We start from the raw sequence: 26,950 nt of genomic DNA, 5'->3' as shown, positions 1-26,950 counted from the left end.
TTCCTGGTTAAGACCCCTTTTTACACTGCAATGGCTGGCTCATGAGGAGTTGTAATAAGAACCAGTTAGGCATGATGATCCAGGAAGCCAGCTAAATCTTGTCTGATCGTACATAACAGGCTTCTACAGAATGAAGAAGCTCAGATTGATGAGGTGGAAATGGTTCACACTTACACACAATTGCACTCCAAATAAATATATCTATAATTTCTATGCATATTACATTTACAAATAGATCTGCCAATTTGATATGTGTTATATCTCTATAGTATTTTTTTATTTGTACAATAAAATTATCTTTTGAAGTAATTTTATCTTTTGAAATAATGACTTGAATTTGTGCAAACATACAACAATGGATTGTTATCTTTTTTGTTTGGTTTTTGACTCGTTTCGTCTAAACTGGTAAACACTACAAAATAAGTCTACCATGTGATGGTCAGTGTGTCTGCTGTCTCTAGGAGTAGTCCTGGTCCTGCCTGTAGCCGTACGGCCCTCCCTCTGCCTCTTCCTGAACAAACTCCTCCTTCTTATCCCAACCATCGGCCCAGCCCCCGTTCTGCGTAGTGGCACCGTACGTTTTGGCCGGACCGCCACCCAGGGCACCGTAACTCTGGGTGATGTCGCCCGTCTCCTCTGCCAGCTCATCCTCATCGATGAAGCCACACTTCTCGTCACTGGTCAGCTCTGGGTCGGCCCACGGCTGCTTCTCTCCAGAGGCAAAGATGCCATAGAAGATGACTCCCCCATAGTGAACCAGAGCAGCGATGAGGAACACCCACTGCCACTCTTCTCGAGTCTGCATGGGGACAGATGGAATATAAAGTGTTTTATACAAAGTCACAGAGATTTGTAATTCTATCTGATAATGAATCTACGTTTAACCATAATGTTTTATGGACTTTCCAAGGGTAACAGAATGTCTTACCTTGTTTTTTGTCATGGCACCTACGATCAATGGGCATACCATGCCAGACAGGGTGCCCACACCATTGGATATGCCCATAAGGATACTGGCATAGCGTGGAGCAATGTCTAAGTGATTGACGTTGAATCCTGATGGAAGGAACGATCAGAATGAAATACAAGTGTGGTCCTCTGTAGCTCAGCTGGTAGAGCACGGCGCTTGTAACGCCAAGGTAGTGGGTTCGATCCCCGGGACCACCCATACACAAAAATGTATGCACGCACGACTGTAAGTCGCTTTGGATAAAAGCGTCTGCTAAATGGCATATTATTTTATTTTATTTTTTACAAGGTTTTAAGTGTGAAGTTACTCTCTATAAGACAGATATCTAAGACAACAATTGATTAGCACTTGATTAAATAAAATCAAGGGGTTATGGTTCTTGTGGTTTAACTATTTTCGCTATAACTTAGACCTCGATTCAATCAGTTTGAGCGTAAACCCGCTTTGGCCGACATCCGCATAGCGACTGTTGTTGGAGGTGTAACTGCGGTGTGAACTGACAAATAAGTGAGTGGCTGCTTTAGTGTCACAAACCACCCCCTTCCTTATTATCCCCACCGTGTTAGAAGTTCAACACAGTGATAGAAAGTGTAGGCTTCTAATGCATGTTTCCATGTTCATTTGGATGGGGGATTCATAGCCTATCAGTCTAATCGAGGTGTAGACAATAGATCATCACGCATTTGAGTGTTTGAACTTGTAACGCAGCTGCATGAACTTCTAATTATAAAGTCATATTATAAAGTCAGTTGGTTTCGTACTTGCATCCAATGGCAGTGTCCACGATAAGCTAATGCAAGGAGCCGCTTGTGGATTTGACAGTTCTAACGCAGTTCTACCTCCGACACCGCCAAAACAACTGCTATGTGGGTGTCGGCTAATGCAGATCTGATAGAATCTAGCCCTTAAGGTCTCTAGAGCTTTTGCTCATTCTTGGTAGGTATTAAAAACTACCATTAGTAATTACCTTTTCTCTTTAATTAAGAACATGTGTCCCTTAATGGAGTACTAGTATGTGGATGTATCAAAACTACTGAAATATCCTAAACATAATATAAATGTAATGGAAATGAAATTGCGATGAAAAACAAAGCACCATGCAGCCATCTTGTTGCAAAGGGAGTAGCTAGCCAGCCAATCTCCTCCCCCACACTGAGTGTCCTCTGTAGCTGCACACAGCCAGCCTGTATGGCAGCTCCTCCGGGACTTGCGCTGAATTATTAAATACTCCAGGAGAAAGCCCAAGAAAAATGAGTAGTAGTAAAATCAAGGTCTGCCTTGGAGCCACAAGCATCAGCTGGAATAGATGCTTGAGGAATGTGAGAAATCGTACTTGTTCCCTTTGTAGCTGGATATTACTGATTGCAAGTCCTTAACCACACTGCTAACCCTAATGCCTAACCCAAACCTTAAATTAATTCCAAAAAGCTACGTTTTGTTTACTTGAATTTTGACTTTGCAGCTGGCCCATCTAGAGAAAATCGCTCAGTTCTGCCTCCATGGCAAGATTCATGACAATAAACGTCAACCTGCAATAAATAGTGGCCATTCTAGACAGAATCTACAGTGTAGTTTGGAGATTTGTTCTCTTTCTACACAGAGTAAGGGAGGAGTCTCCTACAAGCAGCTGTGATCTATACTGGCAGACTCTCTGATACCATGTATTTAACAGGCACTGACCTGATATTGCAAATCCACTGAAGCCCACAGCAAGGACCAGGAAGGAAATGGCCACCGCTTTGGTGTGGGAAAATCCCACTACCAGCAGCAACGTAGCCTCCATGCCAAACCCTGCAGAGACAGACAGTCACACACATGCTACAGTAACCCAGGGTCTATGGGCAATCACAGTTGCAATTTAATTACAGAAGTCACAAATACACAGTCAGTCCCAAACAGAATTGTTTTGCTACAGTCATTGTATCACGATCATACAGATTGATTGTGTAAAAACATTATTATTCTATCAAACACATTTGGATATACAGTTGAAGTCGGAAGTTTACATACACTTAGGTTGGAGTCATTAAAACTTGTTTTTCAACCACTCCACAAATGTCTTGTTAACAAACTATAGTTTTGGCAAGTCGGTTAGGACATCTACTTTGTGCATGACACAAGTAATTTTTCCAACAATTGTTTACAGACAGATTATTTGACTTATAATTCACTGTATCACAGTGGGTCAGAAGTTTAAACAGCTTGGAAAATTCCAGAAAATGATGTAATGGCTTTAGAAGCTTCTGATAGGCTAATTGACATCATTTGAGTCAATTGGAGGTGTACCTGTGGATGTATTTCTAGGCCTAACTTCAAACACAGTGCCTCTTTGCTCGACATCATGGGAAAATCAAAATAAATCTGCCAAGACCTCCGAAAAAAAATTGTAGACCTACACAAGTCTGGTTCATCCTTGGGAGCAATTTCCAAACACCTGAAGGTACCACGTTCATCTGTACAAACAATGGTATGCAAGTATAAACACCATGGGACCACGCAGCAGTCATACCGCTCAGGAAGGAGACGCCTTCTGTCTCCTAGAGATGAACGTACTTTGGTGCGAAAAGTGCAAAGCAATCCCAGAACAACAGCAAAGGACCTTCTGAAGATGCTGGAGGAAACAGGTACAAAAGTATCTATATCCACAGTAAAATGAGTCCTATATCGACATAACCTGAAAGGCCGCTCAGCAAGGAAGAAGCCACTGCTTCAAAACCGCCATAGAAATGCCAGACTACGGTTTGCAACTGCACATGGGGACAAGGATCATACTTTTTGGAGAAATGTCCTCTGGTCTGATTAAACAAAAATATAACTGTTTGGCCATAATGACCATTGTTATGTTTGGAGGAAAAGGGGGTTGGCTTGCAAGCCGAAGAACACCATCCCAACCGTGAAGCACAGGGGTGGCAGCATCATGCTGCGGGTCTGCTTTGCTGCAGGAGGGTCTGGTGCACTTCACAAAATAGATGGCATCATGAGGAAGGAAAATTATGTGGATATATTGAAGCAACATCTCAAGACATCAGTCAGGAAGTTAAAGCTTGGTCGCAAATGGGTCTTCCAAATGGACAATGACCCCAAGCATACTTCCAAAGTTGTGGCAAAATGGCTTAAGGAAAACAAAGTCAAGGTATTGGAGTGGCCATCACAAAGCCCTGACCTCAATCCTTTAGAAAATGTGTGGGCAGAACTGAAAAAGCGTGTGCGAGCAAGGAGGCTGTAACACTCTGGCTCCGGGACTTTTGTATTTGAGCCAGGGTGTATTGTGTTTTGTTGGGTTTTGGGTGATTTTCTATGTTTGCATTTCTGTCACGTTTATTTCTAGGTTTGGTCATTGACTCCCAATCGGAGGTAACGAGTGTCAGCTGTCGGCTCGTTATCTCTGATTGGGAGCCATATTTATACTGCATGTTTTCCTGTGGGCATTGTGGGTTATTGTTTCCGTTTTCAGTCAGGTTGACTGTGGACTTCACTAGTCGTGTTTCTTGTTTTTTGTGCTTTAACTAAATAAAGTACCATGTTCGTTTCACACGCTGCGCCTTGGTCTCCTTCACTCCTCGACGACCGTGACAGAATAACCCACCAAAGAAAGACCAAGCAGCGTGTCCAGGAGCAGGGAGACTGGACATGGGAGGAGGCACCGGGCAAGGAGATGGAGAGGCTGGCGATGGCCCAGGTGGGCACATCGTGGTCCTGGGAGGACATGCTCGGAGGCAAGGGACCTTGGGGAAGGATCAAGGCCCTGGCGAGAGAGGAGCAACGGTGGCAGCAGGGCCATCGTCGGAGGGTCGTGTGTCAACCCCAGAAAATTTTTAGGGGGGGGCACACGGCATGGACGACGGGGCTGACGGAGGAGAAAAGGGGGAGTATCCAGGAGGCCACCAGGCCAGGGGTACACCGCCCTGTACGTCCTGTGCTGATGCCTCACACAGAGTGTGTGAGGGTAGGCATTCAGCCAGGACGGGTGGTGTCCGCTGTTCGCTCCAGGCCTCCTATCCGTCTCCACAGCCCGGTCCGGCCTGTTCCTGCCACCCGCACCAGGTCTACGGTGTGCGTCGCCAGCCCGGTCCGGCCTGTTCCTGCCACCCGCACCAAGTCTACGGTGCGCGTCGCCAGCCCGGTCCGGCCTGTTCCTGCCACCCGCACCAGGTCTACGGTGTGCGTCGCCAGCCCGGTCCGGCCTGTTCCTGCCACCCGCACCAAGTCTACGGTGCGCGTCGCCAGCCCGGTCCGGCCTGTTCCTGCCACCCGCACCAAGACTACGGTGCGCGTCGCCAGCCCGACCCGGCCTGTTCCTGCCACCCGCACCAAGACTACGGTGCGCGTCGCCAGCCCGACCCGGCCTGTTCCTGCCACCCGCACCAAGACTACGGTGCGCGTCGCCAGCCCGGTCCGGCCTGTTCCGGCCACCCGCACTAAGTCTACGGTGCGCCTCAGACGGCCAGAGTCTGCCGTCTGCCCAACGGGGCCTGAACTGCCCGTCTGCCTAAAGCCTGCAAAGCCGCCCGTCTGCCATGAGCCATCAGAGCCGTCCGCCAGACCAGAGCCGCTAGAGCCTTCCGCCAGACAGGATCAGCCAGAGCCTTCTGCCAGACAGGATCAGCCAGAGCCTTCTGCCAGACAGGATCAGCCAGAGCCTTCCGCCAGACAGGATCAGCCAGAGCCTTCCGCCAGCCATGAGCAGCCAGATCCGTCGGCCAGCCATGAGCAGCCAGATCCGTCGGCCAGCCATGAGCAGCCAGATCCGTCGGCCAGCCATGAGCAGCCAGATCCGTCAGCCAGCCATGAGCAGCCAGATCCGTCAGCCAGCCATGAGCAGCCAGATCCTTCAGCCTGCCATGAGCCGTCCAGCCAGGATCCGCCAGAGCCAGCCAGCCAGGATCCGCCCCTTAGTCAGGTACTGTCCCTTAGTCCGGTGCCGCCCCTTAATCCAGTGGGGTTTAATTGGGGGGTGGTCATGTGGAGGAGGCTAGGGAAGCGGGTGGTGACTAAGGTGGGGTGGGGACCACGACCAGGGCCAGAACCGCCACCGTGGACAGACGCCCACCCAGACCCTCCCCGAGACTGTATGCTGGTGCGCCCGGAGTGCGCACCTTTAGGGGGGGGTACTGTAACACTCTGGCTCCGGGACTTTTGTATTTGAGCCAGGGTGTATTGTGTTTTGTTGGGTTTTGGGTGATTTTCTATGTTTGCATTTCTGTCACGTTTATTTCTAGGTTTGGTCATTGACTCCCAATCGGAGGTAACGAGTGTCAGCTGTCGGCTCGTTATCTCTGATTGGGAGCCATATTTATACTGCATGTTTTCCTGTGGGCATTGTGGGTTATTGTTTCCGTTTTCAGTCAGGTTGACTGTGGACTTCACTAGTCGTGTTTCTTGTTTTTTGTGCTTTAACTAAATAAAGTACCATGTTCGTTTCACACGCTGCGCCTTGGTCTCCTTCACTCCTCGACGACCGTGACAGAGGCCTACAAACCTGACTCAGTTACACCAGCTCTGTCAGGAGGAATGGGCCAAAATTCACCCAACTTATTGTGGGAAGCTTGTGGAAAGCTACCCAAAACGTTTGACCCAAGTTAAACAATTTAAAGGCAATGGTACCAAATACTAATTGAGTGTATGCAAACTTCTGATCCACTGGGAATGTGATGAAAGAAATAAAAGCTGAAATGAATCATTCTCTCTACTATTATTCTGACATTTCACATTCTTAAAATAAAGTGGTAATCCTAACTGACCTAAGACAGGGCATTTTTACTAGGATTAAATGTCAGGAATTGTGAAAAACTGAGTTTAAATGTATTTGGCTAAGGTGTATGTAAACCTCCGACTTCAACTGTAATTGTGCATGATGTGCTGAAGGGGCTCTCTCACCTCCACAGTTCATGATCTTCCTGACTGTAGTGGTAGACAGAATGTTCCTGCTGCGTAGGTAGTCAGCCAACTGCCCTCCGATGGGCACAATGATTGTCATCACCAAGTGGGGCAGGGCAGACACCATGCCAACCTGAGGACAGGAACAGTTGCAATCAACATCAACATAGAGGTATTAAAAGGTATTTAAGTCAGTTAGAGCCTAGCACAACATTTTCACACATCCCTCACCTAGGCCTTGAGTACCATTCCCCAGCAACCCTGTTTGTTTAGGCTGGTGCCCTATCCTGGGAACGCTCCACTGGTCTCACCTTGCTTATCTCAAACCCAAACACCTCCTCGAAGTAAGCCGGCTGACTGATAAGCAGTAGGTAGAAGGTCCAGCTTCTGCAGAAGTTGGCCACGATGATTGCATAGACAGGCATGGAGGTGAAGAACTTTTTCCAGGGGGTCTTAAATTTCTACGATGGAGCAAAAGTGAGGAAAATACATGAGTTACCGGTGAAAGGGTAGCAGTGGTGAGAAAGAGAGAAACACAACATGCATGCAGTCTATAGAGAGTGCCTGTCCGCATATTCTGCAAGATTGATTGTATATTTGAAACAATTTAAAAGTAGGCTAAATTCTACAGCCCACACTTCTATGCAAAATATGAATTGTTGTTCAATATTTAGTTTATCAATAGATTATTGGGTTTTGGAAAGTATTCAGACTCCTTGACTTTTTCCACATTTTGTTACGTTACATCCTTATTCTAAAATGGATTTAAAAGTTTTTTAATGACAAAGCAAAAACAGGTTTTTAGACATTTTTGCAAATATATTACAAATAAAAAAACAGAAATATTACATTTAAATAAGTATTCAGACCCTTCACTCAGTACTTTGTTGAAGCATCTTTGGCAGCGATTACAGCCTCAAGTCTTCTTGGGTATGACGCTACATGCTTGGCACACATGCATTTGGGGAGTTTCTCCCATTCTTCTCTGCAGATCCTCTCAAGCTCTGTCAGGTTGGATTGGGAGCGTCACTGCACAGCTATTTTCAGGTCTCTCCAAAGATTTGATCTGGTTCAAGTCTGGGCTCTGGCTGGGCCACTCAAGGACATTCAGAGACTTGTCCCGAAGCCACTCCTGTGTTGTCTTGGCTGTGTGCTTAGGGTCGTTGTCCTGTTGGAAGGTGAACCTTCGCTCCAGTCTGAGGTCCTGAGCATTCTGGTGCAGGTTTTCATCAAGGATCTTTCTGTACTTTGCTCCGTTCATCTTTCCCTCGATCCTGACTAGTCTCCCAGTCCCTGCCGCTGAAAAACATCCCCACAGCATGATGCTACCACCACCATGCTTCACCGTAGGGATGGTCCCAGTTTTCCTCCAGACGTCACGCTTGGCATTCAGGCCAAAGAGTTCAATCTTGGTTTCATCAGGCCAGATAATCTTGTTTCTCATGGTCTGAGAGTCTTCAGGTGTCTTTTGGCAAACTCCAAGCGGGCTGTCATGTGCCTTTTACTGAGGAGTGGCTTCAGTCTGGCCATTCTACCATAAAGGCTTGATTGGTGGAGTGCTGCAGAGATGATTGTCCTTCTGGAAGGTTCTCCCATCTCTACAAAGAAACTCTGGAGCTCTGTCAGAGTGATCATTAGGTTCATGGTCACCTCCCTGACCAAGTCCTTTCTCCCCGATTGCTCAGTTTGGCTGGGCGGCCAGCTCTAGGAAGAGTCTTGGTGGTTCCAAACTTCTTCCATTTAAGAATGATGGAGGCCACTCTGTTCTTGGGGACTTTCAATGCTGCAGACATGTTTTGGTACCCTTCCCCAGATCGGTGCCTCGACACAATCCTGTCTCAGAACTCTCTGGACAATTCCTTCAACCTCATGGCTTTGTTTTTGCTCTGACAGGCACTGTCAACTGTGGGACCTTATATAGACAGGTGTGTGCCATTCCAAATCATGTCCAATCAATTGAATTGACCACAGGTACACTCCAATCAAGTTGTATAAACATCTCAATGATGATCAATGGAAACAGGATGCACCTGAGCTCAATTTCGAGTCTCATAGCAAAGGGTCTGAATACTTATGTAAATAAGGTATTTCAGTTTTTTATTTGTAATACATGTGCACAAATTTCCTGTTTTCATTTTGTCATTATAGGTTATTATGTGTAGATTAATGAGGATTTGTTTTTGTAATCAATTTTAGAATAAGGCTGTAACGTAACAAAATTTGGAAAAGTCAAGGCGTCTGAATGCTTTCCAAGATTAAATAGGCTATGATGTTACACTCCTATCACACAGCAATACTGTAGCCTACCCATACTATCAAATATTTTACATAAGGCCTCCCGAGTGGCGCAGCGGTCTAAGGCACTGCAGTGCTTGAGGCGTCACTACAGATCCGGGTTCGATCCCGGGCTGTGTCACAGCCGGCCGCGACCGGGAGAACCCATGAGGTGATGCACAATTGGCCCAGCGTCGTCCGGGTTAGGGGAGGGTTTGGCTGGCCGGGATGTCCTTGTCCCATCGCGCTCTAGTACTCCTGTGGCGGGCAAGGTGCATGCACGCTGACGCGGTCACCAGTTGTACGATGTTTCTCCGACACATTGGTGTGGCTGGCTTCCGGATTAAGCGAGCAGTGTGTCAAGAAGCAGTGGCTCTCGACCTCTACCGAGTCTGTACGGGAGTTGCAGTGATGGGACAAGACTGTAACTACCAATTGGGGTAAAAAATATATACAGTAAAGAAAATGGCTGCTGTCAAAATTATCACATTTTATTGATATTGATATTGAAAAGAAGTGTGTGTAATTATTAATTATCTTTTTTTGTGAGTTTGATATTCAAATTGTTTCTAGTAAGTGAATTTCTCAGGAATAGTTAAGTGAGTTGTAATATTTTTTTTATAAATAAGAGCTTATCAAGAAATGTAGTGGACACCCAGATGCAACTATGTTTTTCCCCATTTTTTCATATTTACATCCTAATGACCACTACAGAGGACAATTTCACACTTACAATAAAAGATAAATAACCATATTAAAAAATATATATACAGTGGGGAGAACAAGTATTTGATACACTGCCGATTTTGCAGGTTTTCCTACTTACAAAGCATGTAGAGGTCTGTAATTTTTATCATAGGTACACTTCAACTGTGAGAGACGGAATCTAAAACAAAAATCCAGAAAATCACATTGTATGATTTTTAAGTAATTAATTTGCATTTTATTGCATGACATAAGTATTTGATCACCTACCAACCAGTAAGAATTCCGGCTCTCACAGACCTGTTAGTTTTTCTTTAAGAAGCCCTCCTGTTCTCCACTCATTACCTGTACTAACTGCACCTGTTTGAACTTGTTACCTGTATAAAAGACACCTGTCCACACACTCAATCAAACAGACTCCAACCTCTCCACAATGGCCAAGACCAGAGAGCTGTGTAAGGACATCAGGGATAAAATTGTAGACCTGCACAAGGCTGGGATGGGCTACAGGACAAAAGGCAAGCAGCTTGGTGAGAAGGCAACAACTGTTGGCGCAATTATTAGAAAATGGAAGAAGTTCAAGATGACGGTCAATCACCCTCGGTCTGGGGCTCCATGCAAGATCTCACCTCGTGGGGCATCAATGATCATGAGGAAGGTGAGGGATCAGCCCAGAACTACACGGCAGGACCTGGTCAATGACCTGAAGAGAGCTGGGACCACAGTCTCAAAGAAAACCATTAGTAACACACTACGCCATCATGGATTAAAATCCTGCAGCGCACGCAAGGTCCCCCTGCTCAAGCCAGCGCATGTCCAGGCCTGTCTGAAGTTTTCCAATGACCATCTAGATGATCCAGAGGAGGAATGGGAGAAGGTCATGTGGTCTGATGAGACAAAAATAGAGCTTTTTGGTCTAAACTCCACTCGCCGTGTTTGGAGGAAGAAGAAGGATGAGTACAACCCCAAGAACACCATCCCAACCGTGAAGCATGGAGGTGGAAACATCATTCTTTGGGGATGCTTTTCTGCAAAGGGGACAGGACGACTGCACCGTATTGAGGGGAGGATGGATGGGGCCATGTATCGCGAGATCTTGGCCAACAACCTCCTTCCCTTAGTAAGAGCATTGAAGATGGGTCGTGGCTGGGTCTTCCAGCATGACAACGACCCGAAACACACAGCCAGGGCAACTAAGGAGTGGCTCCGTAAGAAGCATCTCAAGGTTCTGGAGTGGCCTAGCCAGTCTCCAGACCTGAACCCAATAGAAAATCTTTGGAGGGAGCTGAAAGTCCGTATTGCCCAGCGACAGCCTCGAAACCTGAAGGATCTGGAGAAGGTCTGTATGGAGGAGTGGGCCAAAATCCATGCAGCAGTGTGTGCAAACCTGATCAAGACCTACAAGAAACGTATGATCTCTGTAATTGCAAACAAAGTACCAAATATTAAGTTCTGCTTTTCTGATGTATCAAATACTTATGTCATGCAATAAAATGCAAATTAATTACTTAAAAATCATACAATGTCATTTTCTGGATTTTTGTTTTAGATTCCGTCTCTCACAGTTGAAGTGTACCTATGATAAAAATTACAGACCTCTACATGCTTTGTAAGTAGGAAAACCTGCAAAATCGGCAGTGTGTCAAATACTTGTTCTCCCCACTGTATATTTTTTTTCACCCCAAACACTTGTTATGTTATGTAAAAAAGAAAATAGGAGGCTAATGTAATGTAACATACCATTGTAAATAGTGTCAGTGTCAGAGATTGCCCTGAGACCATGTTGTGGACTTCAATGTAAAATATCAACTTTCGACTATATATTATAAACCGTGATGCCTATGGGATTACAAAACTTGAAATATATACAGTGCATTCGAAAAGTATTCAGACCCCTTCCCTTTTTCCACATTTTGTTACGTTACAGCCTTATTCTAAAATTGATTAAATTATTTTTTCCCTCATCAATCTACACAGAATAGCCCATAATTCTTTGCAAATGTATACAAAATAAAAAACAGAAATACCTTATTTACATAAGTATTCAGACCCTTTGCTATGAGACTCGAAATTGAGCTCAGGTGCATCCTGTTTCCATGATTTGGAAAGGCACACACCTGTCTATATAAGGTCCCACAGTTGACAGTGCATGTCAGAGCAAAAACCAAGCCATGAGGTCGAAGGAATTGTCCGGAGAGCTCCGAGACAGGATTGTGTTGAGGCACAGATCTGAGGAAGGGTACCAAAAAATGTCTGCAGCATTGAAGGTTCCAAAGAACACAGTGGCCTCCATCATTCTTAAATGGAAGATGTTTGGAACCACCAAGACTCTTCCTAGAGCTGGCCGCCCGGCCAAACTGAGAAATCAGGGGAGAAGGGCCTTGGTCAGGGAGGTGACCAAAAACCCAATGGTCACTCTGACAGAGCTCCAGAGTTCCTCTGTGGAGATGGGAGAACCTTCCAGAAGGACAACCATCTCTGCAGCACTCCACCATTCAGGCCTTTATGGTAGAGTGGCCAGACGGAAGCCACTCCTCAGTAAAAGGCACATGACAGCCCGCTTGAAGTTTGCCAAAAGGCACCTAAATGACTCTCAGACCATGAGAAAAAAGATTATCTGGTCTGATGAAACCAAGATTGAACTCTTTGGTCTGAATGCCAAGCGTGACGTCTGGAGGAAACCTGGCACCATCCCTACGGTGAAGCATGGTGGTGGCAGCATCATGCTGTGGGGGTGTTTTTCAGCATCAGGGACTGGGAGACTAGTCAGGATAGAGGGAAAGATGAACAGAGCAAAGTACAGAGAGATCCTTATTGAAAACCTACTCCAGAGCGCTCAGGACCTCAGACTGGAGCGAAGGTTCACCTTCCAACAGGACAACAACCCTAAGCACACAGCCAAGACAAAGCAGGAGTGGCTTCGGGACAAGTCTCTGAATGTCCTTGAGTGGCCCGGCCAGAGCTCGGACTTGAACCCGATCGAACATCTCTGGAGAGACCTGAAAATAGCTGTGCAGCTACGCTCCCCATCCAACCTGACAGCGCTTGAGAGGATCTGCAGAGAAGAATGGGAGAAACTCCCCAAATACAGGTTTACCAAGCTTGTAGCATCATACTCAAGAAGACTCAAGGCTGTAATCGCTGCCAAAAGTGGTTCAACAAAGTACTGAGTAAAGGGTCTGAATACTTATGTAAATGTGATATTTCAATTTTTAATTTGTAATAAATGTGCAAAGAAATATAGAAATCTGTTTTTGCTTTGTCATTATGGGGTATTGTGTGTAGATTGATGAGGAAAAAATAGAATTTCATCCATTTTAGATTAAGGCTGTAACGTAAAAAAATGTGGAAAAAGTCAAGGTCTGAATACATTCCGAATGCACTGTATAGCCTATCTTTTTGCTAGGCTACTAAGTCCAATTAAATGAGAGATGCGCATGGTAATTTGTTGTATGGCTACTTCAGGAATATGAACCCATCACGGCCAGACAAGGTGAGGAATTTATTCTGCAATGGATATGAAAATAAAATAAATAGGAAACTGATTCCTATGTCTATATGTTAGATTAAACAAATAAAACACATAGATTTTCACTCCACTAGCAGAGATGTGCATACACATGGTCTAAAGTTTGCAGGGAGGTGAGCACATTCTCACAAGTTAGATTTTTATTAATGTCAACTTTTTGGGTGTGAAACTGGCGCATACGCATTTAGGGGTATATTTTGTACTTACTAGCGGTTCATACATGAGGCCTCAGGCGAGCAGAGATCAAAACACGCCTAAGTAGAAAGTGGGGTATAGCACCATCTCCCAATTTAATATCATAGGAATCGATTTCAGGAGAAGTGGACTTTGAAGACTTTGAGAACTCTGTTCTAATATCACTCAGAAAACATATTGGCCTACTATAAAACTTTGTCACATTTTCACACTGATTTTGATTATTTCACTGAAACAGAGAAGCAGGGCATGAGGTTAGTTGAGTGAAAGTTGTTTGAAACCCTTCAAACAACTTTTATTCAACCAACCTCAAGCCCTGTCCCTCACCTCAGCAGGGCCCATGAGCTTGGCACTCTCCCCGATGCTCTCCTCTATGTAGACACGTTCCTCCTGGGTGATGGTAGGGTGCACAGCAGGACTTTCATACGACACCAGGATCCAGAACATATACCAGAAGATCCCAAAGCACCCTGCACAGTGATATTGAGATTGTTACACAGGATAAATAAAATATGGGTTGTGGATTATGTAACTATTCCAGTCATTAGGGGTCCAAGCACAAAGCTACAGAAACCCTATTATAAATGTGTATTAATCGTGTCATTGTTGTATGTGGACATGTGAAAAGCTTAGATTGGCCTATATGAAAACATGAAATTCTTAACAGGCAGCCTGATCTTTCAGAAATCCCCCAAAGACTAAACCCCAAACAGAAAGGCCAAATTCATCTAGTCCAGGGAGAGATGGAAAATTATTGGAGAACAGACACACCAAAACGTTGGGGACAAATCAATGGTCTGGAGGTCTGAAAGCATCAGCAACTAGCTTTAAAATCTCCTGAAGATGATGTACTATACTCAACATATTTTCAAATAGGTTGTTGGTTAAAATGTGATGAAGATTTAAAAAAAATAAAAAAATAAAAGATTGGAAGCTATATAAAAAGAAAGAAAGAAGTTGAAAACTCTATATATGCTCCCAACAATTGAATCTGTAAACCTAACCAACGTTTTGGCACGCAGTGCCTTCTTCAGGATGGGTGTGCATCAGCTCATGCTTTTTACATTTGGAAGCTATAACATCGGCATGGAACTCTATCATACCATAGAGATAGAATACAGAGGACCAGCCTGAGTACTGCACCAGGATCCCTGCTAGAGGCATGGCTATGACAGCACCAGCATAGGAACCTGCAAGAGGAAATGGTAGAGAGGGGTAAGAGAAGAAGGAAAAAGGACATCTAAATAGTCAGCAGTACAACTACTGTACCTCTTGCTTCACTACCATAGTGTGACAGGTAAGATAAGATACTATTGAAAATAGTATTTACCACAGAAGGAGGTGGTAGCCAGGCGACTCCTCTCCAGAGGGGGAGCCCACTTACTCCAGATCCCATGGCAGGCTGGGTAGGTCACTCCCTGGGTAGGTCACACACACCACAGAACCATGAGCAACTAAGAGTAGGTAACTGGTTTAAACTAAATAATACTGCTGCTATTATTATGAAGTTATAATTAATAAGATGGCCAGAAAATTCTGATGATCCTGCTCCTTATGGCAATAGCAATGGATTCTAGCGACACTGCTTAACACTTAGTTTTTAGCATTTTATTAGGATCCCCATTAGCTACTGCTAAAGCAGCAGCTACTCTTCCTGGGGTGAACACAAAACATAAAACATGACATAATACATGTACACAAGTACATCACAAGGACAGAACTACATACATTTTAAGTATACACGCTTTCTAACATTTATGCCTTCATAATCATGGGATTCATAGACACTATTGAATGCAAGTGCAAAACACGAAAATGGAAATCCAATAACAAGGAGGTGCATTGCAAATAGGCTGACACTTTTCGTTAAATTCCCCTGATGTGAATATAGCAACCTTGTTCTGCTAAATTCCCTTGATGTGAATAAAGCTACCTTGTTTCTATAGTTACCACCCTTAACCTCCTAGGGCTTAGTGGTCACATACGTGGACGGCACTTTTTAGCTCTTATGTCCACAATTGTGTAGAAGTTCTGTCATATTTCATGGCTTATTCTGATTTAGATATTTATAAAAGCCTTGTATATTTGTCATGACATGCAAATTTGAAAAAAAAAGTGTAAAACTAGCAACTTTGTAGGTCGCTAAACATGAAGTACACGTAAGTGTACTTATGGACTGAGGCTCCTCGAAACAGCTAATATGCTTGTAAACATGCACACACGTAAAATGGGAAAACAGCTAGCTCTGATGCAGCTAAAAAGCTGTACATGGTCCCAATGAAATAAATAACAATTAAATCACTAAATACATACATACATACTTAAATTAGTTGTGTTGAAAATGTTAGCCTAATGCAAGAGTGACTATTTAAAATGCTTTGAATGTTTTATATTTTGTTACAGACATACAATGTCATCCTGCAACTATTTTGCAGCATATCAAATGTTCCAAACACTATTTTTAACTGTCCAAAATGGGCAAAAATGCAATGTTTCCATATTATTTTTACTCTCCGATAGTCAAAACATGTTCAAAAAATATGTGTATGTGTTATTAATACATTAAAAAACAGTCAGGAAAAAACTGCTGTGTTCAAGGTAGAAATGAAGAGTTTTTCATTCTATTATACAAAGGTGACTTTATTGTGTTTTATGGAAATTCGGACCATGAATCCACATATGTGGACATAATTTTTCTCTAAAAGTACATCATATCAAAAGATGATACTTAGTTTTTATTCTAATTAGGTTCCAATAAGCCCAAATAGCAAAGAGAAATAAAAAATGCATGTAAAAAAACAGCTTGGGCCTTAAGAGGTTAATAATGGATATCCTGGGGTAAAGCTGAGCATAGACTTTTTACAGTTACAACACACAATGGGTTAAAACATCTAATTAAAAAATAAGAATATATGTTTTATTTGTCACATGTAACTGCAGTGAAATGTGTTGTTTTACAGGGTCATAGTAGTACGGCGCCCCTGGAGCAAATTAGGGTTAAATGCCTTGCACAAGGGCACATCGACACCTTGTCAGCGCAGATATTCGAACCAGCGACCTATCGGTTACTGGCCCAACACTGTAATCGTTAGGCTACCTTTCCTGGGATAACATGTCATCTCTTAAACTAGTAAGCCTTTTGTTACAGTTACCACCCGCTATGGGTTTCATTAGGTAAAATACAACATTTATGAACATGAAATAACCATGCACTGGGCACAGACATCAATTCAACATCTAGTCCACGTTGGTTCAAATTACATGGAAACAATGTTGATTCAACCAGTGTGTGCCCAGTGGGCAGGCCTTAAATCTTGAGCCTTATTACAGTCTATCGCCCTTAACGAGTTAGCTGAGATACAGTGTAATGTGTTACTGTACCCACTATGGGTTTCATTAAGTAAATGCAACATTCATTTGTCATCTTAACCTTGTCTTCTAATCTTTCTTCACATGTCCTTCAAATACTTCCCCCATTTTGGCTCAACTGATTAATACATATAAAACATTTAAATAAAAAACACGAGGTTGCACAGAACCATTTTAAAGACTAAATGTAGGAAACTGTGTGATACAAATAGATGGTTTCAAACATAGATTGTCACAGAATAATGGGACAAATTGTAAACATAAGACATACTAATAATAGATTGGCCTACACTGAGCTGACAATCACTTGAGGAGATCCTACTAGATATGAGCTGGCATGGTTGTAAATCAAATATGATCACAAACAAAAACCAACATTCTCTCTTCATTGCCTTTTTGATTAACATTAATAAGAGACGCAGTGCGCTGAGCTAACTGATGAGCCTCTCATAACACTGACAATGCTGCTGCCATTAAATGTTAATTAGCTGCTAATTGGAACAGAGTGTGCTATTGGAAAATGCAATCTGCATGGACATGCTAGGAGGAGATTTCTCCTAGCTATCCACTGAACTGATCTGAGATCACTATACAGTGTATGGATCACTTTTAGGTCCTCCTGTATGCACATGGAATGTATACCACTCCCAACTTAATTCATTGTGCACAATTTACTGAATATATCCAAAACACTGAAGCCTTTCCTTACAGAGACAAAAACAAGACATAACCAGATTAGCCTTTGTCACCTGATGGCTCATTCAAATCAAGAGACAGATGTGGGCACTGGGCACAGACGTGAATTCAACGTCTATTCCACGTTGGTTCAACGTAATTTCATTGAAATGACGTGGAAACAACGTTGATTCAACCAATGTGTACCCAGTTGGGAGCTACTGGCCCAGTTTCACCTCAGCCATCAATGCCAAACACGTAGATGTGCTGTTGTTATTGAATTACACCATTCATTATCACAAGACATTCATCTGAACCCTATGTCTATCACTCACAGCCAATGCAGCCTATAGCCAATTATTTTAAGATAATTATTGCATTGAAAGTAGTTAGTAATGAGTCAGGGCTGTGAGCATAAATACACATTTCCATTCTCTGCAAGATAATGGACAATAAAGTATTATTCTAAAATGCCATCTATGGTGTTCAAAATGATTCTCAATGGTTGGCTCTGCTGCCAGGATGGTGTGTCGGTTTAGCTGGATGTGTTGTAGCCTGCCCTTCAGTATCAACACGGCATCATGTTTTACTATACAAGGCAGCAGCTGCCAACATCTCATGTTTCACTATGCCTACTGGACAGTGGATGTATGAGCTGCTGATGTATCAGTACATTGTCTTTGGGAATCTGATTCTGGCTAGACCAGCATTTTCTTAACTGTGGTGTTACTACCAGAGAGCAGAGCAGATATGTTTCAACAATTTTATTGATTTATTCTGATCCCTATTAGCTTTTGCCGAAGCAGCAGCTATTCTTCCTGGGGTCCACACAAAAACATAAAACATGACAAGTAACAACCCACCGGGCACACACTGGTTGAATCAACGTTGTTTCCACGTCATTTCAATTAAATCACGTTGAACCAATGTGGAATAGATGTTGAATTGACGTCTGTGCCCAGTGGGAAAACACTGATACACTGATAGACAAGAACAGGCACACAAATGTAAAATACAACGATATACAAACAATACAACTAAATAATAATGAACCTTGTTAGAGTGTGTGTGTGTGTGTGTGTGTGTGTGTGTGTGTGTGTGTGTGTGTGTGTGTGTGTGTGTGTGTGTTTGTGTGTGTCATTTCACAGTCCCTACTGTGCCATGAGATGTTGTTTTATCCATTTATTTAAAGGTAATTTTGGTGTTTGCTTGAGTAATTGGAGGTGGAAGGGATTATGGCTCTGGATAATACTGTGCATTGCCTTCAATTTGTTTATGACTTGGGGACTGTGAAGAGACCCCTGGTGGCATGTCTTGTGGGGTATGTATGGGTGTCTGAGCTGTATGTTATTTGATTATGCAGACAATCTGGAATTTTCATCACCGTAATATTTCTCATAAAAACTAGAAGACAAGCAGTTAATCTTTTGTCAACTGTCAACTAGGAAAGACTGGCATGCATGTTGTTGATGTTAGTTGTGTATGTGCAGTTAAGGGCAAGGTGTGCTGCTCTGTTTTGAGCTAGCTGCAGCTTTGCTAGGTCTTTCTTTGCTGCACTTGACCATATTACTGGACAGTAATCAAGATGGGGCAACTAGGACAGTTAATTTTTGTGTCAAAAAAGCAGAACATCTTTTTATAACAGACATAGAGGAGAGGACTCTCCCACAACAAATACCCAGCTGCAGATCAATACAACAGTCTCACATTTCCCCAGGGTGCATTCTGGCTGTTGTACTGACTCTATTCCATTGCCTCTGATATACTGTAGCCTAATCATAATCGAAATGCCACAAAGGAAAACTGGCTATTTTCGAAAACGGTGCTATTGACAGGATAGGCCTACGCAGTTTCTATTACAATTTGCATATCAAAAAGAGCTCTCCAGAAATGTGACTTTTTAATTAAAGAAGCCCTTACCTCCACCAGCCCTTGCAATATCCTCACAAAGATGACCAGTCCATAATGCGTCCGCGCCGCAGAGGGGATTAACATATTGAGCGTCGAGGTAAGGAAAATGGCTAGACCGAAAACCCTAAAAGAAATAGAAATATAAAAACATGCATATATAGTATGTCGTAGGCCTATAGATAATTTTCATAAACAATGTATCCAGTAGGCCTAGCGATTTATTTAAGGTTTATTCATGTTTTGCCCAATTTATTATTCAAAGCAGGAAACAGAAATAGCATAGGCCTAGGCCTCTCATTGACTTCATGTTTAATTTATTAATCGCTGATTTTTTTATGGCCATTCCGGTTATATTCAGCAGGGATCCATCGAACATATCACAGTCCACACTCGGTTACTGGCTTACTATCAAAAATTGACTTAGTCCTATTCGAATAGGCTATTCAATATAATTTCTCTATCCCTTTTTCTAACGGTTATATAAGGCCTATATTCGGCCGGTTGGTTTTATTCTTCTAATCAAATTGCCAATCTTACGTCCAAAATATATATAATTTTCTTGCATAATTACAATATTTAAGAATATGATTTTTTCATGTCAAGCATTAGCTAGTGCACCGTTAACTTTTCTATTTAGGTTAGATAACAATAATTAAATTGGAGAAAGAAATTAAAGCGTGGTGACAGGGAGTGCCGACAGCAGACTGCAATTGGTTTGAGCGCAGCTGAGCCAGTGGAGGCAATCCCTAATGAATAACGCGAACCATGGTTTTTTAAATTTTTGTCACGTTTTGTACACACCCCGAGACCCCGCCCCTCCCACAGGCACGCGGGGGGCAACCTCTAATCCGATTGAGGCAACTCTCTGGCACGAGACAGGTTGATTCGATTACATCTCAATGTCAATCAAGAAAGCATATAGACAATAAACATGTTATACATTATACAAATGGAATATATCTTACATATTTAAATAGCCTGCTCAACAAATAATAATATTGTATATACTCAACAAAACATTTTATGTTGCTAAATGGATTGTTTTTCTTCATGTCTATTAAGGGTATGAATTGCGATCAGCAAATGATTATGGATACTACTATTATGAACAGTGGACCAAATATCCACTAAAATATATAGTCATTAAACCTAGATTTCCTATTATAATATCCTATATTTAAATGCTGCTCAGGTCTCATGTAGGCTAGGCCTAAACCTTATTTATAAGCCATCTTTAGTGTGCACCGTGCATATGAGCGTGAGTAAGCCTTTGGCGACGAGGACCGGGCTGGTCGCCATGCCCCCAGAATGCAGCAAATTAGACACGGCTCCCCCCGAGGACCTCATTAACAGGTGGCAGAAAGCCCTGTGGACCGGAGCTACACGGTCAAATCTCAATGGCCCTGCCAACGTCGGCGACTGAGCGGCTCCCTCCCAAATTAATTCCCCATTAATGGCCTTCTCCATTGCAGTCACAGTGTCACACTGGTTACTAGGCCTACCTACTGTCTGTTAAACCTTGGCTCGCAATATAGGCCTGTAAATCCTCCCACTCATTCACAATGAAGTCCGAATTGTTGTAAAGATTTGAAACGTCCAAGTAAACGGCCAAATGTAGCCTATCCTTGTGGGATGCCATTGTGTCTGCAACATTTTCATACCATTAAAATATAGATTTTGTTTGAAAATTCGTTTATCACATAATTTATTCTGACGGGAAGAGGTGTGATAATAACAAGATGAAAACCGAGAATATATCCAGGCTTCAGTAGCCTGCATCCACATCATCATCACCACAGTTTATCGGAACAAACATATTGGTTACATCTCTTTATGACTAAAATAAATCAGACCTATTTTCATTTTTTTTCTTGAGGGTCGTTCATTTCATGGTGATACATTTTAGTAATCAATTGAATAATAACGAATAAATCCCATTTGAGACTGTGAGAAGGAAAGCGAACTTTTGTAAAAAAATATATACATATATATATATGAATGTAGGCCTGCCTACCTGTTAGCTGCCAGTCTCGAGCATATGTACCCTCCCGGGATCTGCGTCACTATATAGCCCCAGAAAAACGAACCATGGATCATACCGACTGTCTCTGGGTCCCAGTTGAACTTTGCTTTCTTTCCAGTGAAATTTGAACAAAGACAATAAAATAAACCATTAAAAATCGATGAAACATCAAAATAAATCCTCTTCACATTCATAATTCCATTGTAATTCAATATAATAATTCACAAAACGTATAATACCATATAATAACCTTAATAACCAAAGTCTACGGCTCTCATATCATAACAGGAAATAGGGATATAGTGAGTAGCAGAAATGTGAGCTTTAATCATTACTATCATATACCGGTACACCATTTCGATGTGTAGGATACACAGGCTAAATGCTGTGTTATTATGGGATACAGTAGTTTAGTTTGGTTGTGGCATACCTATAATAATAATATGCCATTTAGCAGACGCTTTTATCCAAAGCGACTTACAGTCATGCGTGCATACATTTTTGTGTATGGGTGGTCCCGGGGATCGAACCCACTACCTTGGCGTTACAAGCGCTGTGCTCTACCAGTTGAGCTACAGAGGACCACCTATTATGGCTGCACTGAAAAAGCATGGAGCAAAATTAATCTCGCTATCAAACCCATACATTAAGGGTAATGTTCCTTTGCTTATTCTTTCTTTGCAATATAAGGTCAGGTCAAATGTGAGAATATTAAGAGATCTCCAACATCTGGACTATTTTTAGGGCCGACAAATTATGGAGCAGGAGGGCGGTGACACGATGTTGACGTCAGTAAAGTGTGCACCACACACACCTCTGTGATGATGATCTTCCCATCTTTGTGTATCGTACTGTTGTTGACCATGCCCACGATGGCCACGCCCAAATTGCATCGGATGCCGAAGGAGATACAGAAGCCTAGACCGCTCATGATGGCGATGATGTATCGGCGGGGCAGCCCAAAACACGTGCAGTCGCACAGGGGTGCTTTCTTCTCCTGGGCCTCAGAGGGCCTGCCATCCTCTGTTAGTTCGATAACTTCACCAGTTCCCTGTCGCTTCTCCATCACCCTGCAAACAGCCAGATAAAAAATAAAATAAAATGTCATCCAATTTCCTCGGTTGATCAGCCTCAAATTAATAGATTAGCCTACGTTTGATATTTGATTGTTATGTATAATAAAGGCATTTTAGTTTAGCAAAAATTCAGGCCTGTAATTATGTTAAATGATAGACCTACAGGCCTACATATCATAGCCTGTAGCCTTCAAAATATGGCCTGCATCATGTCCAATAATAGTATTTAAAATGTAGACGTTTTAGTAAATAAGGAAGGAGACTAAATCTTCTTCGGATAGCGTACTAAAATATCATTTTATTAGGTTATCTAGGTCTACATTAAATATCTTTGCCTATTCAATCCGCTGTTTTATGAGAATAGTGTATTCGCCCCAACGACTGGGGGCGCTATTTGATTAATCATAACCAACACGATTCAGAACATGACAACTAACATGATCTAGAAAATATTTTAGATTTTTTCATTACACGAAAAGTCTACTTTAGCAAGGTAATTGAACATCTATTAATAGAAAATAGCGCTGTATGTTAGCGGAACCAGGTTCAATTTAATCAAATGCCAAAACAAAGCATCGTACACTGGAGCACGAAGCAACTGAAGATGTGTCCACCGCATTGCAGCAACCGCTCACCTTCACCCTCATTTGCATTCACGGATTGGGCAGTTGCTCATCTCTCCAGGCAAACATTCATGCAGCGGTTTCAAATGTATTTATGGCCATATGTACAATTAATTCGTTTATCAAAAATAAGCCCAAATAAAGCTTAGGCTCCAGTTCCAGTATTAGGCCTTTACCTAAAATGTTTTATGTGAAATTGGCATAAGGACAAAATGACAAGGAACTCTCTATCTTATTCACAACTGCACTATAACAGTGAAGATAGCTAATTAAGCACTCCTGTTTAGAATATACATTTGGAATATCAAAACTACTGCCCATAATGTGTCATTATATGAATTACATTAAGGTGATCATTTCGTTATGCCCAACGAAAAATACATATTTTTTACGCAATAACATGTAACTGTTATTTCATCCAGCCTAAGTTTAAAATGGGATTTGGAATCCAAATAGGCCTATCGAAGGAAGCAACAATGAATCGAAAAAATAATATCCAAACCAAAACGAAATATATTAATTTAGAGCTTCAACAATACATTGGTTGACAGTAGGCTACAACTACAAGCATCAGAATAGATGTCTGAATGAAGCCCTTGCCACTTAGCAAGAAAAATCAGTTAGACGTTTAGGCTACTAGTAATAAATCGATACCCATCCCGTAAATAACGAAAGAGATACCCTCACACAACTACAGGAGGTTTTCAGTAAAATATTTAAAATATTACAGGGACCCGGTCACAAGCCAATTCCAAACGAAGATAACACTCCGTGGATTTTTATCTAATAGCATACAGTTCACGGCAGATGCATTTCACAGCTATCTGTTTAATGCATAAATGTATTATTGACTTTTTCCACATGCATCAAGGTCCTTCCTGCGCTTTCACGAGGTTATGCAGAATTGCAGAATTTTCCCACTACGTCTATTAGAGGCGTGACCATGACTGCAAGCTGTTTGAGATAAAAGTAACACACTTCTCCGCATGGGATAGGAACGTACAGTACAGTAGTAGTCTACTACCATTACACCACCATATTACACCACCATATTGTAGGCCTATCACTTGAAAATACAGAAATCATAACCAGCCCCATGTTTAAACATGAATTAACCTGCATATAAAACTACATTTTAACACCTACTTGTACATCTGCCCCAGGGTCTTCGCCCCAAATTCCTTCATTCCCTCTTTGGCTCTCATCTTGACGGACTCCATATCCAAATGTGATGTTTTTCTCAAATATGTCTACTGTTTAAGCTTCATGTTACGGTGCAATGTGACCGAACAAACCCGTGGAGCAAGCGATGTATCTGATTATTTGAAAAGAAAAGCAGACAAGATCTGTAGCCTATCACGCGTCGATCGCTGTAAAAACGCCTACATATGAGAGAAATCAGATGAGCTCTGATTCCCCATTCAGCATTATAAACTCATCGTTCGCCTCGGGTACAAGTGCATACAATGCCATCGCGATGAAAATCAACAGATCATTCCTAAAGCGAACGAAAGAGAAAAACGTTAGAAGCGTCTACGGTGATAACCATATCATTTAAAACAAAAAACAACCAGTAGAAGCGGGAACTAGCGGTGTGTGGAGTTGCTTCTGTAAACCACAGAGCTGGGCTCACGCGTCTCATGTGGAGAGCGCCAGCTTTTCTGACGTCGCGAGAACCTCTGGCTGTTCAGCATCAAGGTCAGCGACAGCCTCTTGCACACTATCTGCGCGTGGTGCACGCAGCATCTCCATGTCAGATCACCAGAGCAATGTTCAATATAGCCTACTGTCCTTAAAGCTATTGTTGTTACACTGTAGTCGACTGTTTTAGGGAGTGGTTCAGGCTGGAATAAAAAAGGACGGTTAGATGGTTTGATTGCATTTGGAAATCATAACCCTACAAAGTGTGAGGGCTATGCATGGTGACATACACACGCAAGTCAGTTTCAGTTTTACAACTTTTCCCAATATTTGTTTTTATATCAGGCATGAAGCCTACATGTAGCCTACATAAAATACTGTCTTAGCCTCCGGAGGGCGGTGCTATGGAAACCAGATGAGGGTGGATTCCCATCGAATGAGCTCTCGTGAAAACAGTAATCCATCAATAATTTAGGCATCCCCCCACATACACTTTCACCCACCTCTCTCTGCTTGCTCTCTCTCTCTCTCTCTCACACACACACACACACACACACACACACACACACACACACACACACACACACACACACACACACACACACATTACTGTAACTATAGCATCAAATGGTAGAAGGGTATAATAGGGAGGCTACTCCATGCGTATTCATTGGAGCAATGTTGCAAATAAGTCAAAAAACAATTAATCCACGTTTTCTGACTATTTCTTGAGACTTGCTGTTCCACCACAATTCATTCTGAAGTTGGGTCATTGTGAAATAATAAAATGTGAGAGCCAGACACCTTTGAGAGACACATGGAGATTCTGAAAAAAGATGGCAACTACCTTATGCTAATACAGTATAAATGGATTGAGGCACTGACGCCATCTGGCGGGCATTTAGCGTAATTCTGTCAGGTTTTTTGCATTAGGCCAGTGAGACATCCTCGAAGTACGGTCCATTTTACATGCAGTACTGGCTGCGATGAGATCGTGATGATCAGTGGAGGAAAAAGTACCCAATTGTCATACTTGAGTAAAAGTAAAGATACCTTAATATAAAATGATTCAAGTAAAAGTGAGTCACCCAGTAAAATACTACTTGAGTAAAAGTCTAAAAGTATTTGGTTTTAAATATCCTTAAGTATCAAAAATAAATGTAATTGCTAAAATATACTTAAGTATCAAAAGTAAAATTAAAAGTATGTATAATTTAAAATTCCTTATATTAAGCAAACCAGACGGCACAATTTTATTTATTATTTATGGATAGCTAGGGGTACACTCCAACATTCAGACATAATTTACAAACGAACAGTGGTGGAAAAAGTACCCAAAAGTCATACTTGAGTAAAAGTATAGATACCTTAATAGAAAGTAAAAGTGAAAGTCACCCAGTAAAATACTACTTGAGTAGAAGTCTAAAAGTATTCGGTTCTAAATATACTTAAGTATCAAAGTAAAAGTTAAAGTTAAAGTATGAAACATTTCAAATCCCTTATATTAAAGCAAAGCAGACAGCACCATTTTCTTGTTGAAAAAATTTACGGATAACCAGGGGTACACTCCAACACTCAGACATCATTTACAAAAGATGCATTTGTGTTTGATGAGTCCGCCAGATCAGAGGCAGCAGGGGTGTACACGTGTTCTCTTGATAAGTCCATGAATTTGACAATTTTCCTGTCCTGCTACGCATTCAAAATGTAACGAGTACTTTTGGGTGTCAGGGAAAATGTATGGAGTAAAAAGTATAATATTTTCTTTAGGAATGTAGCGAAGTAAAAGTAAAAGTAGTCAAAAAATATATATAGTAAAGTAAAGTACAGATACCCCAAAAAACTACTTATTAGTACTTTAAAGTATTTTTACTTAAGTACTTTACACCACTGGTGATGATAAACTTTATTAAAAAAAAAAACATGATATTGACTGTTCTTTGTCAAAGATTTGAAGTATTTCTCATATGAATAGGCTGCTTTTGTCATGCCTGACATTTGTCATGCCTGAATTATTCTATTCTATACATGTTTGTTTGACAATGTTTTTGAACAACTGTAAATAAATGTGAATTTGAGATT

The 26,950-nt window shown here is 42.1% G+C and overlaps 1 protein-coding gene across 1 annotated transcript; it reads right to left on the bottom strand.

Moving 5' to 3' along the window:
• Positions 1-457: 457 nt before the first annotated feature.
• LOC311128200 (vesicular glutamate transporter 2.1) lies at positions 458-24,447 on the bottom strand (the record flags this gene model as incomplete). Its single annotated transcript, XM_084160216.1, has 12 exons — positions 458-799; positions 929-1,056; positions 2,651-2,761; positions 6,848-6,980; positions 7,159-7,308; positions 13,878-14,020; positions 14,654-14,740; positions 14,881-14,968; positions 19,515-19,629; positions 21,520-21,638; positions 22,343-22,598; positions 24,374-24,447. 12 exons carry the CDS (start codon positions 24,445-24,447, stop codon positions 458-460), a joined length of 1,746 nt encoding a protein of 581 aa, XP_084016342.1.
• Between the last annotated feature and the right edge of the window lie 2,503 nt (positions 24,448-26,950).

This window comes from Coregonus lavaretus (genome assembly GCF_964263955.1).
Source record: "Coregonus lavaretus genome assembly, chromosome: 4".
NCBI lineage: Eukaryota > Metazoa > Chordata > Actinopteri > Salmoniformes > Salmonidae > Coregonus > Coregonus lavaretus.
This window is presented reverse-complemented; position numbering and strand designations above follow the sequence as displayed.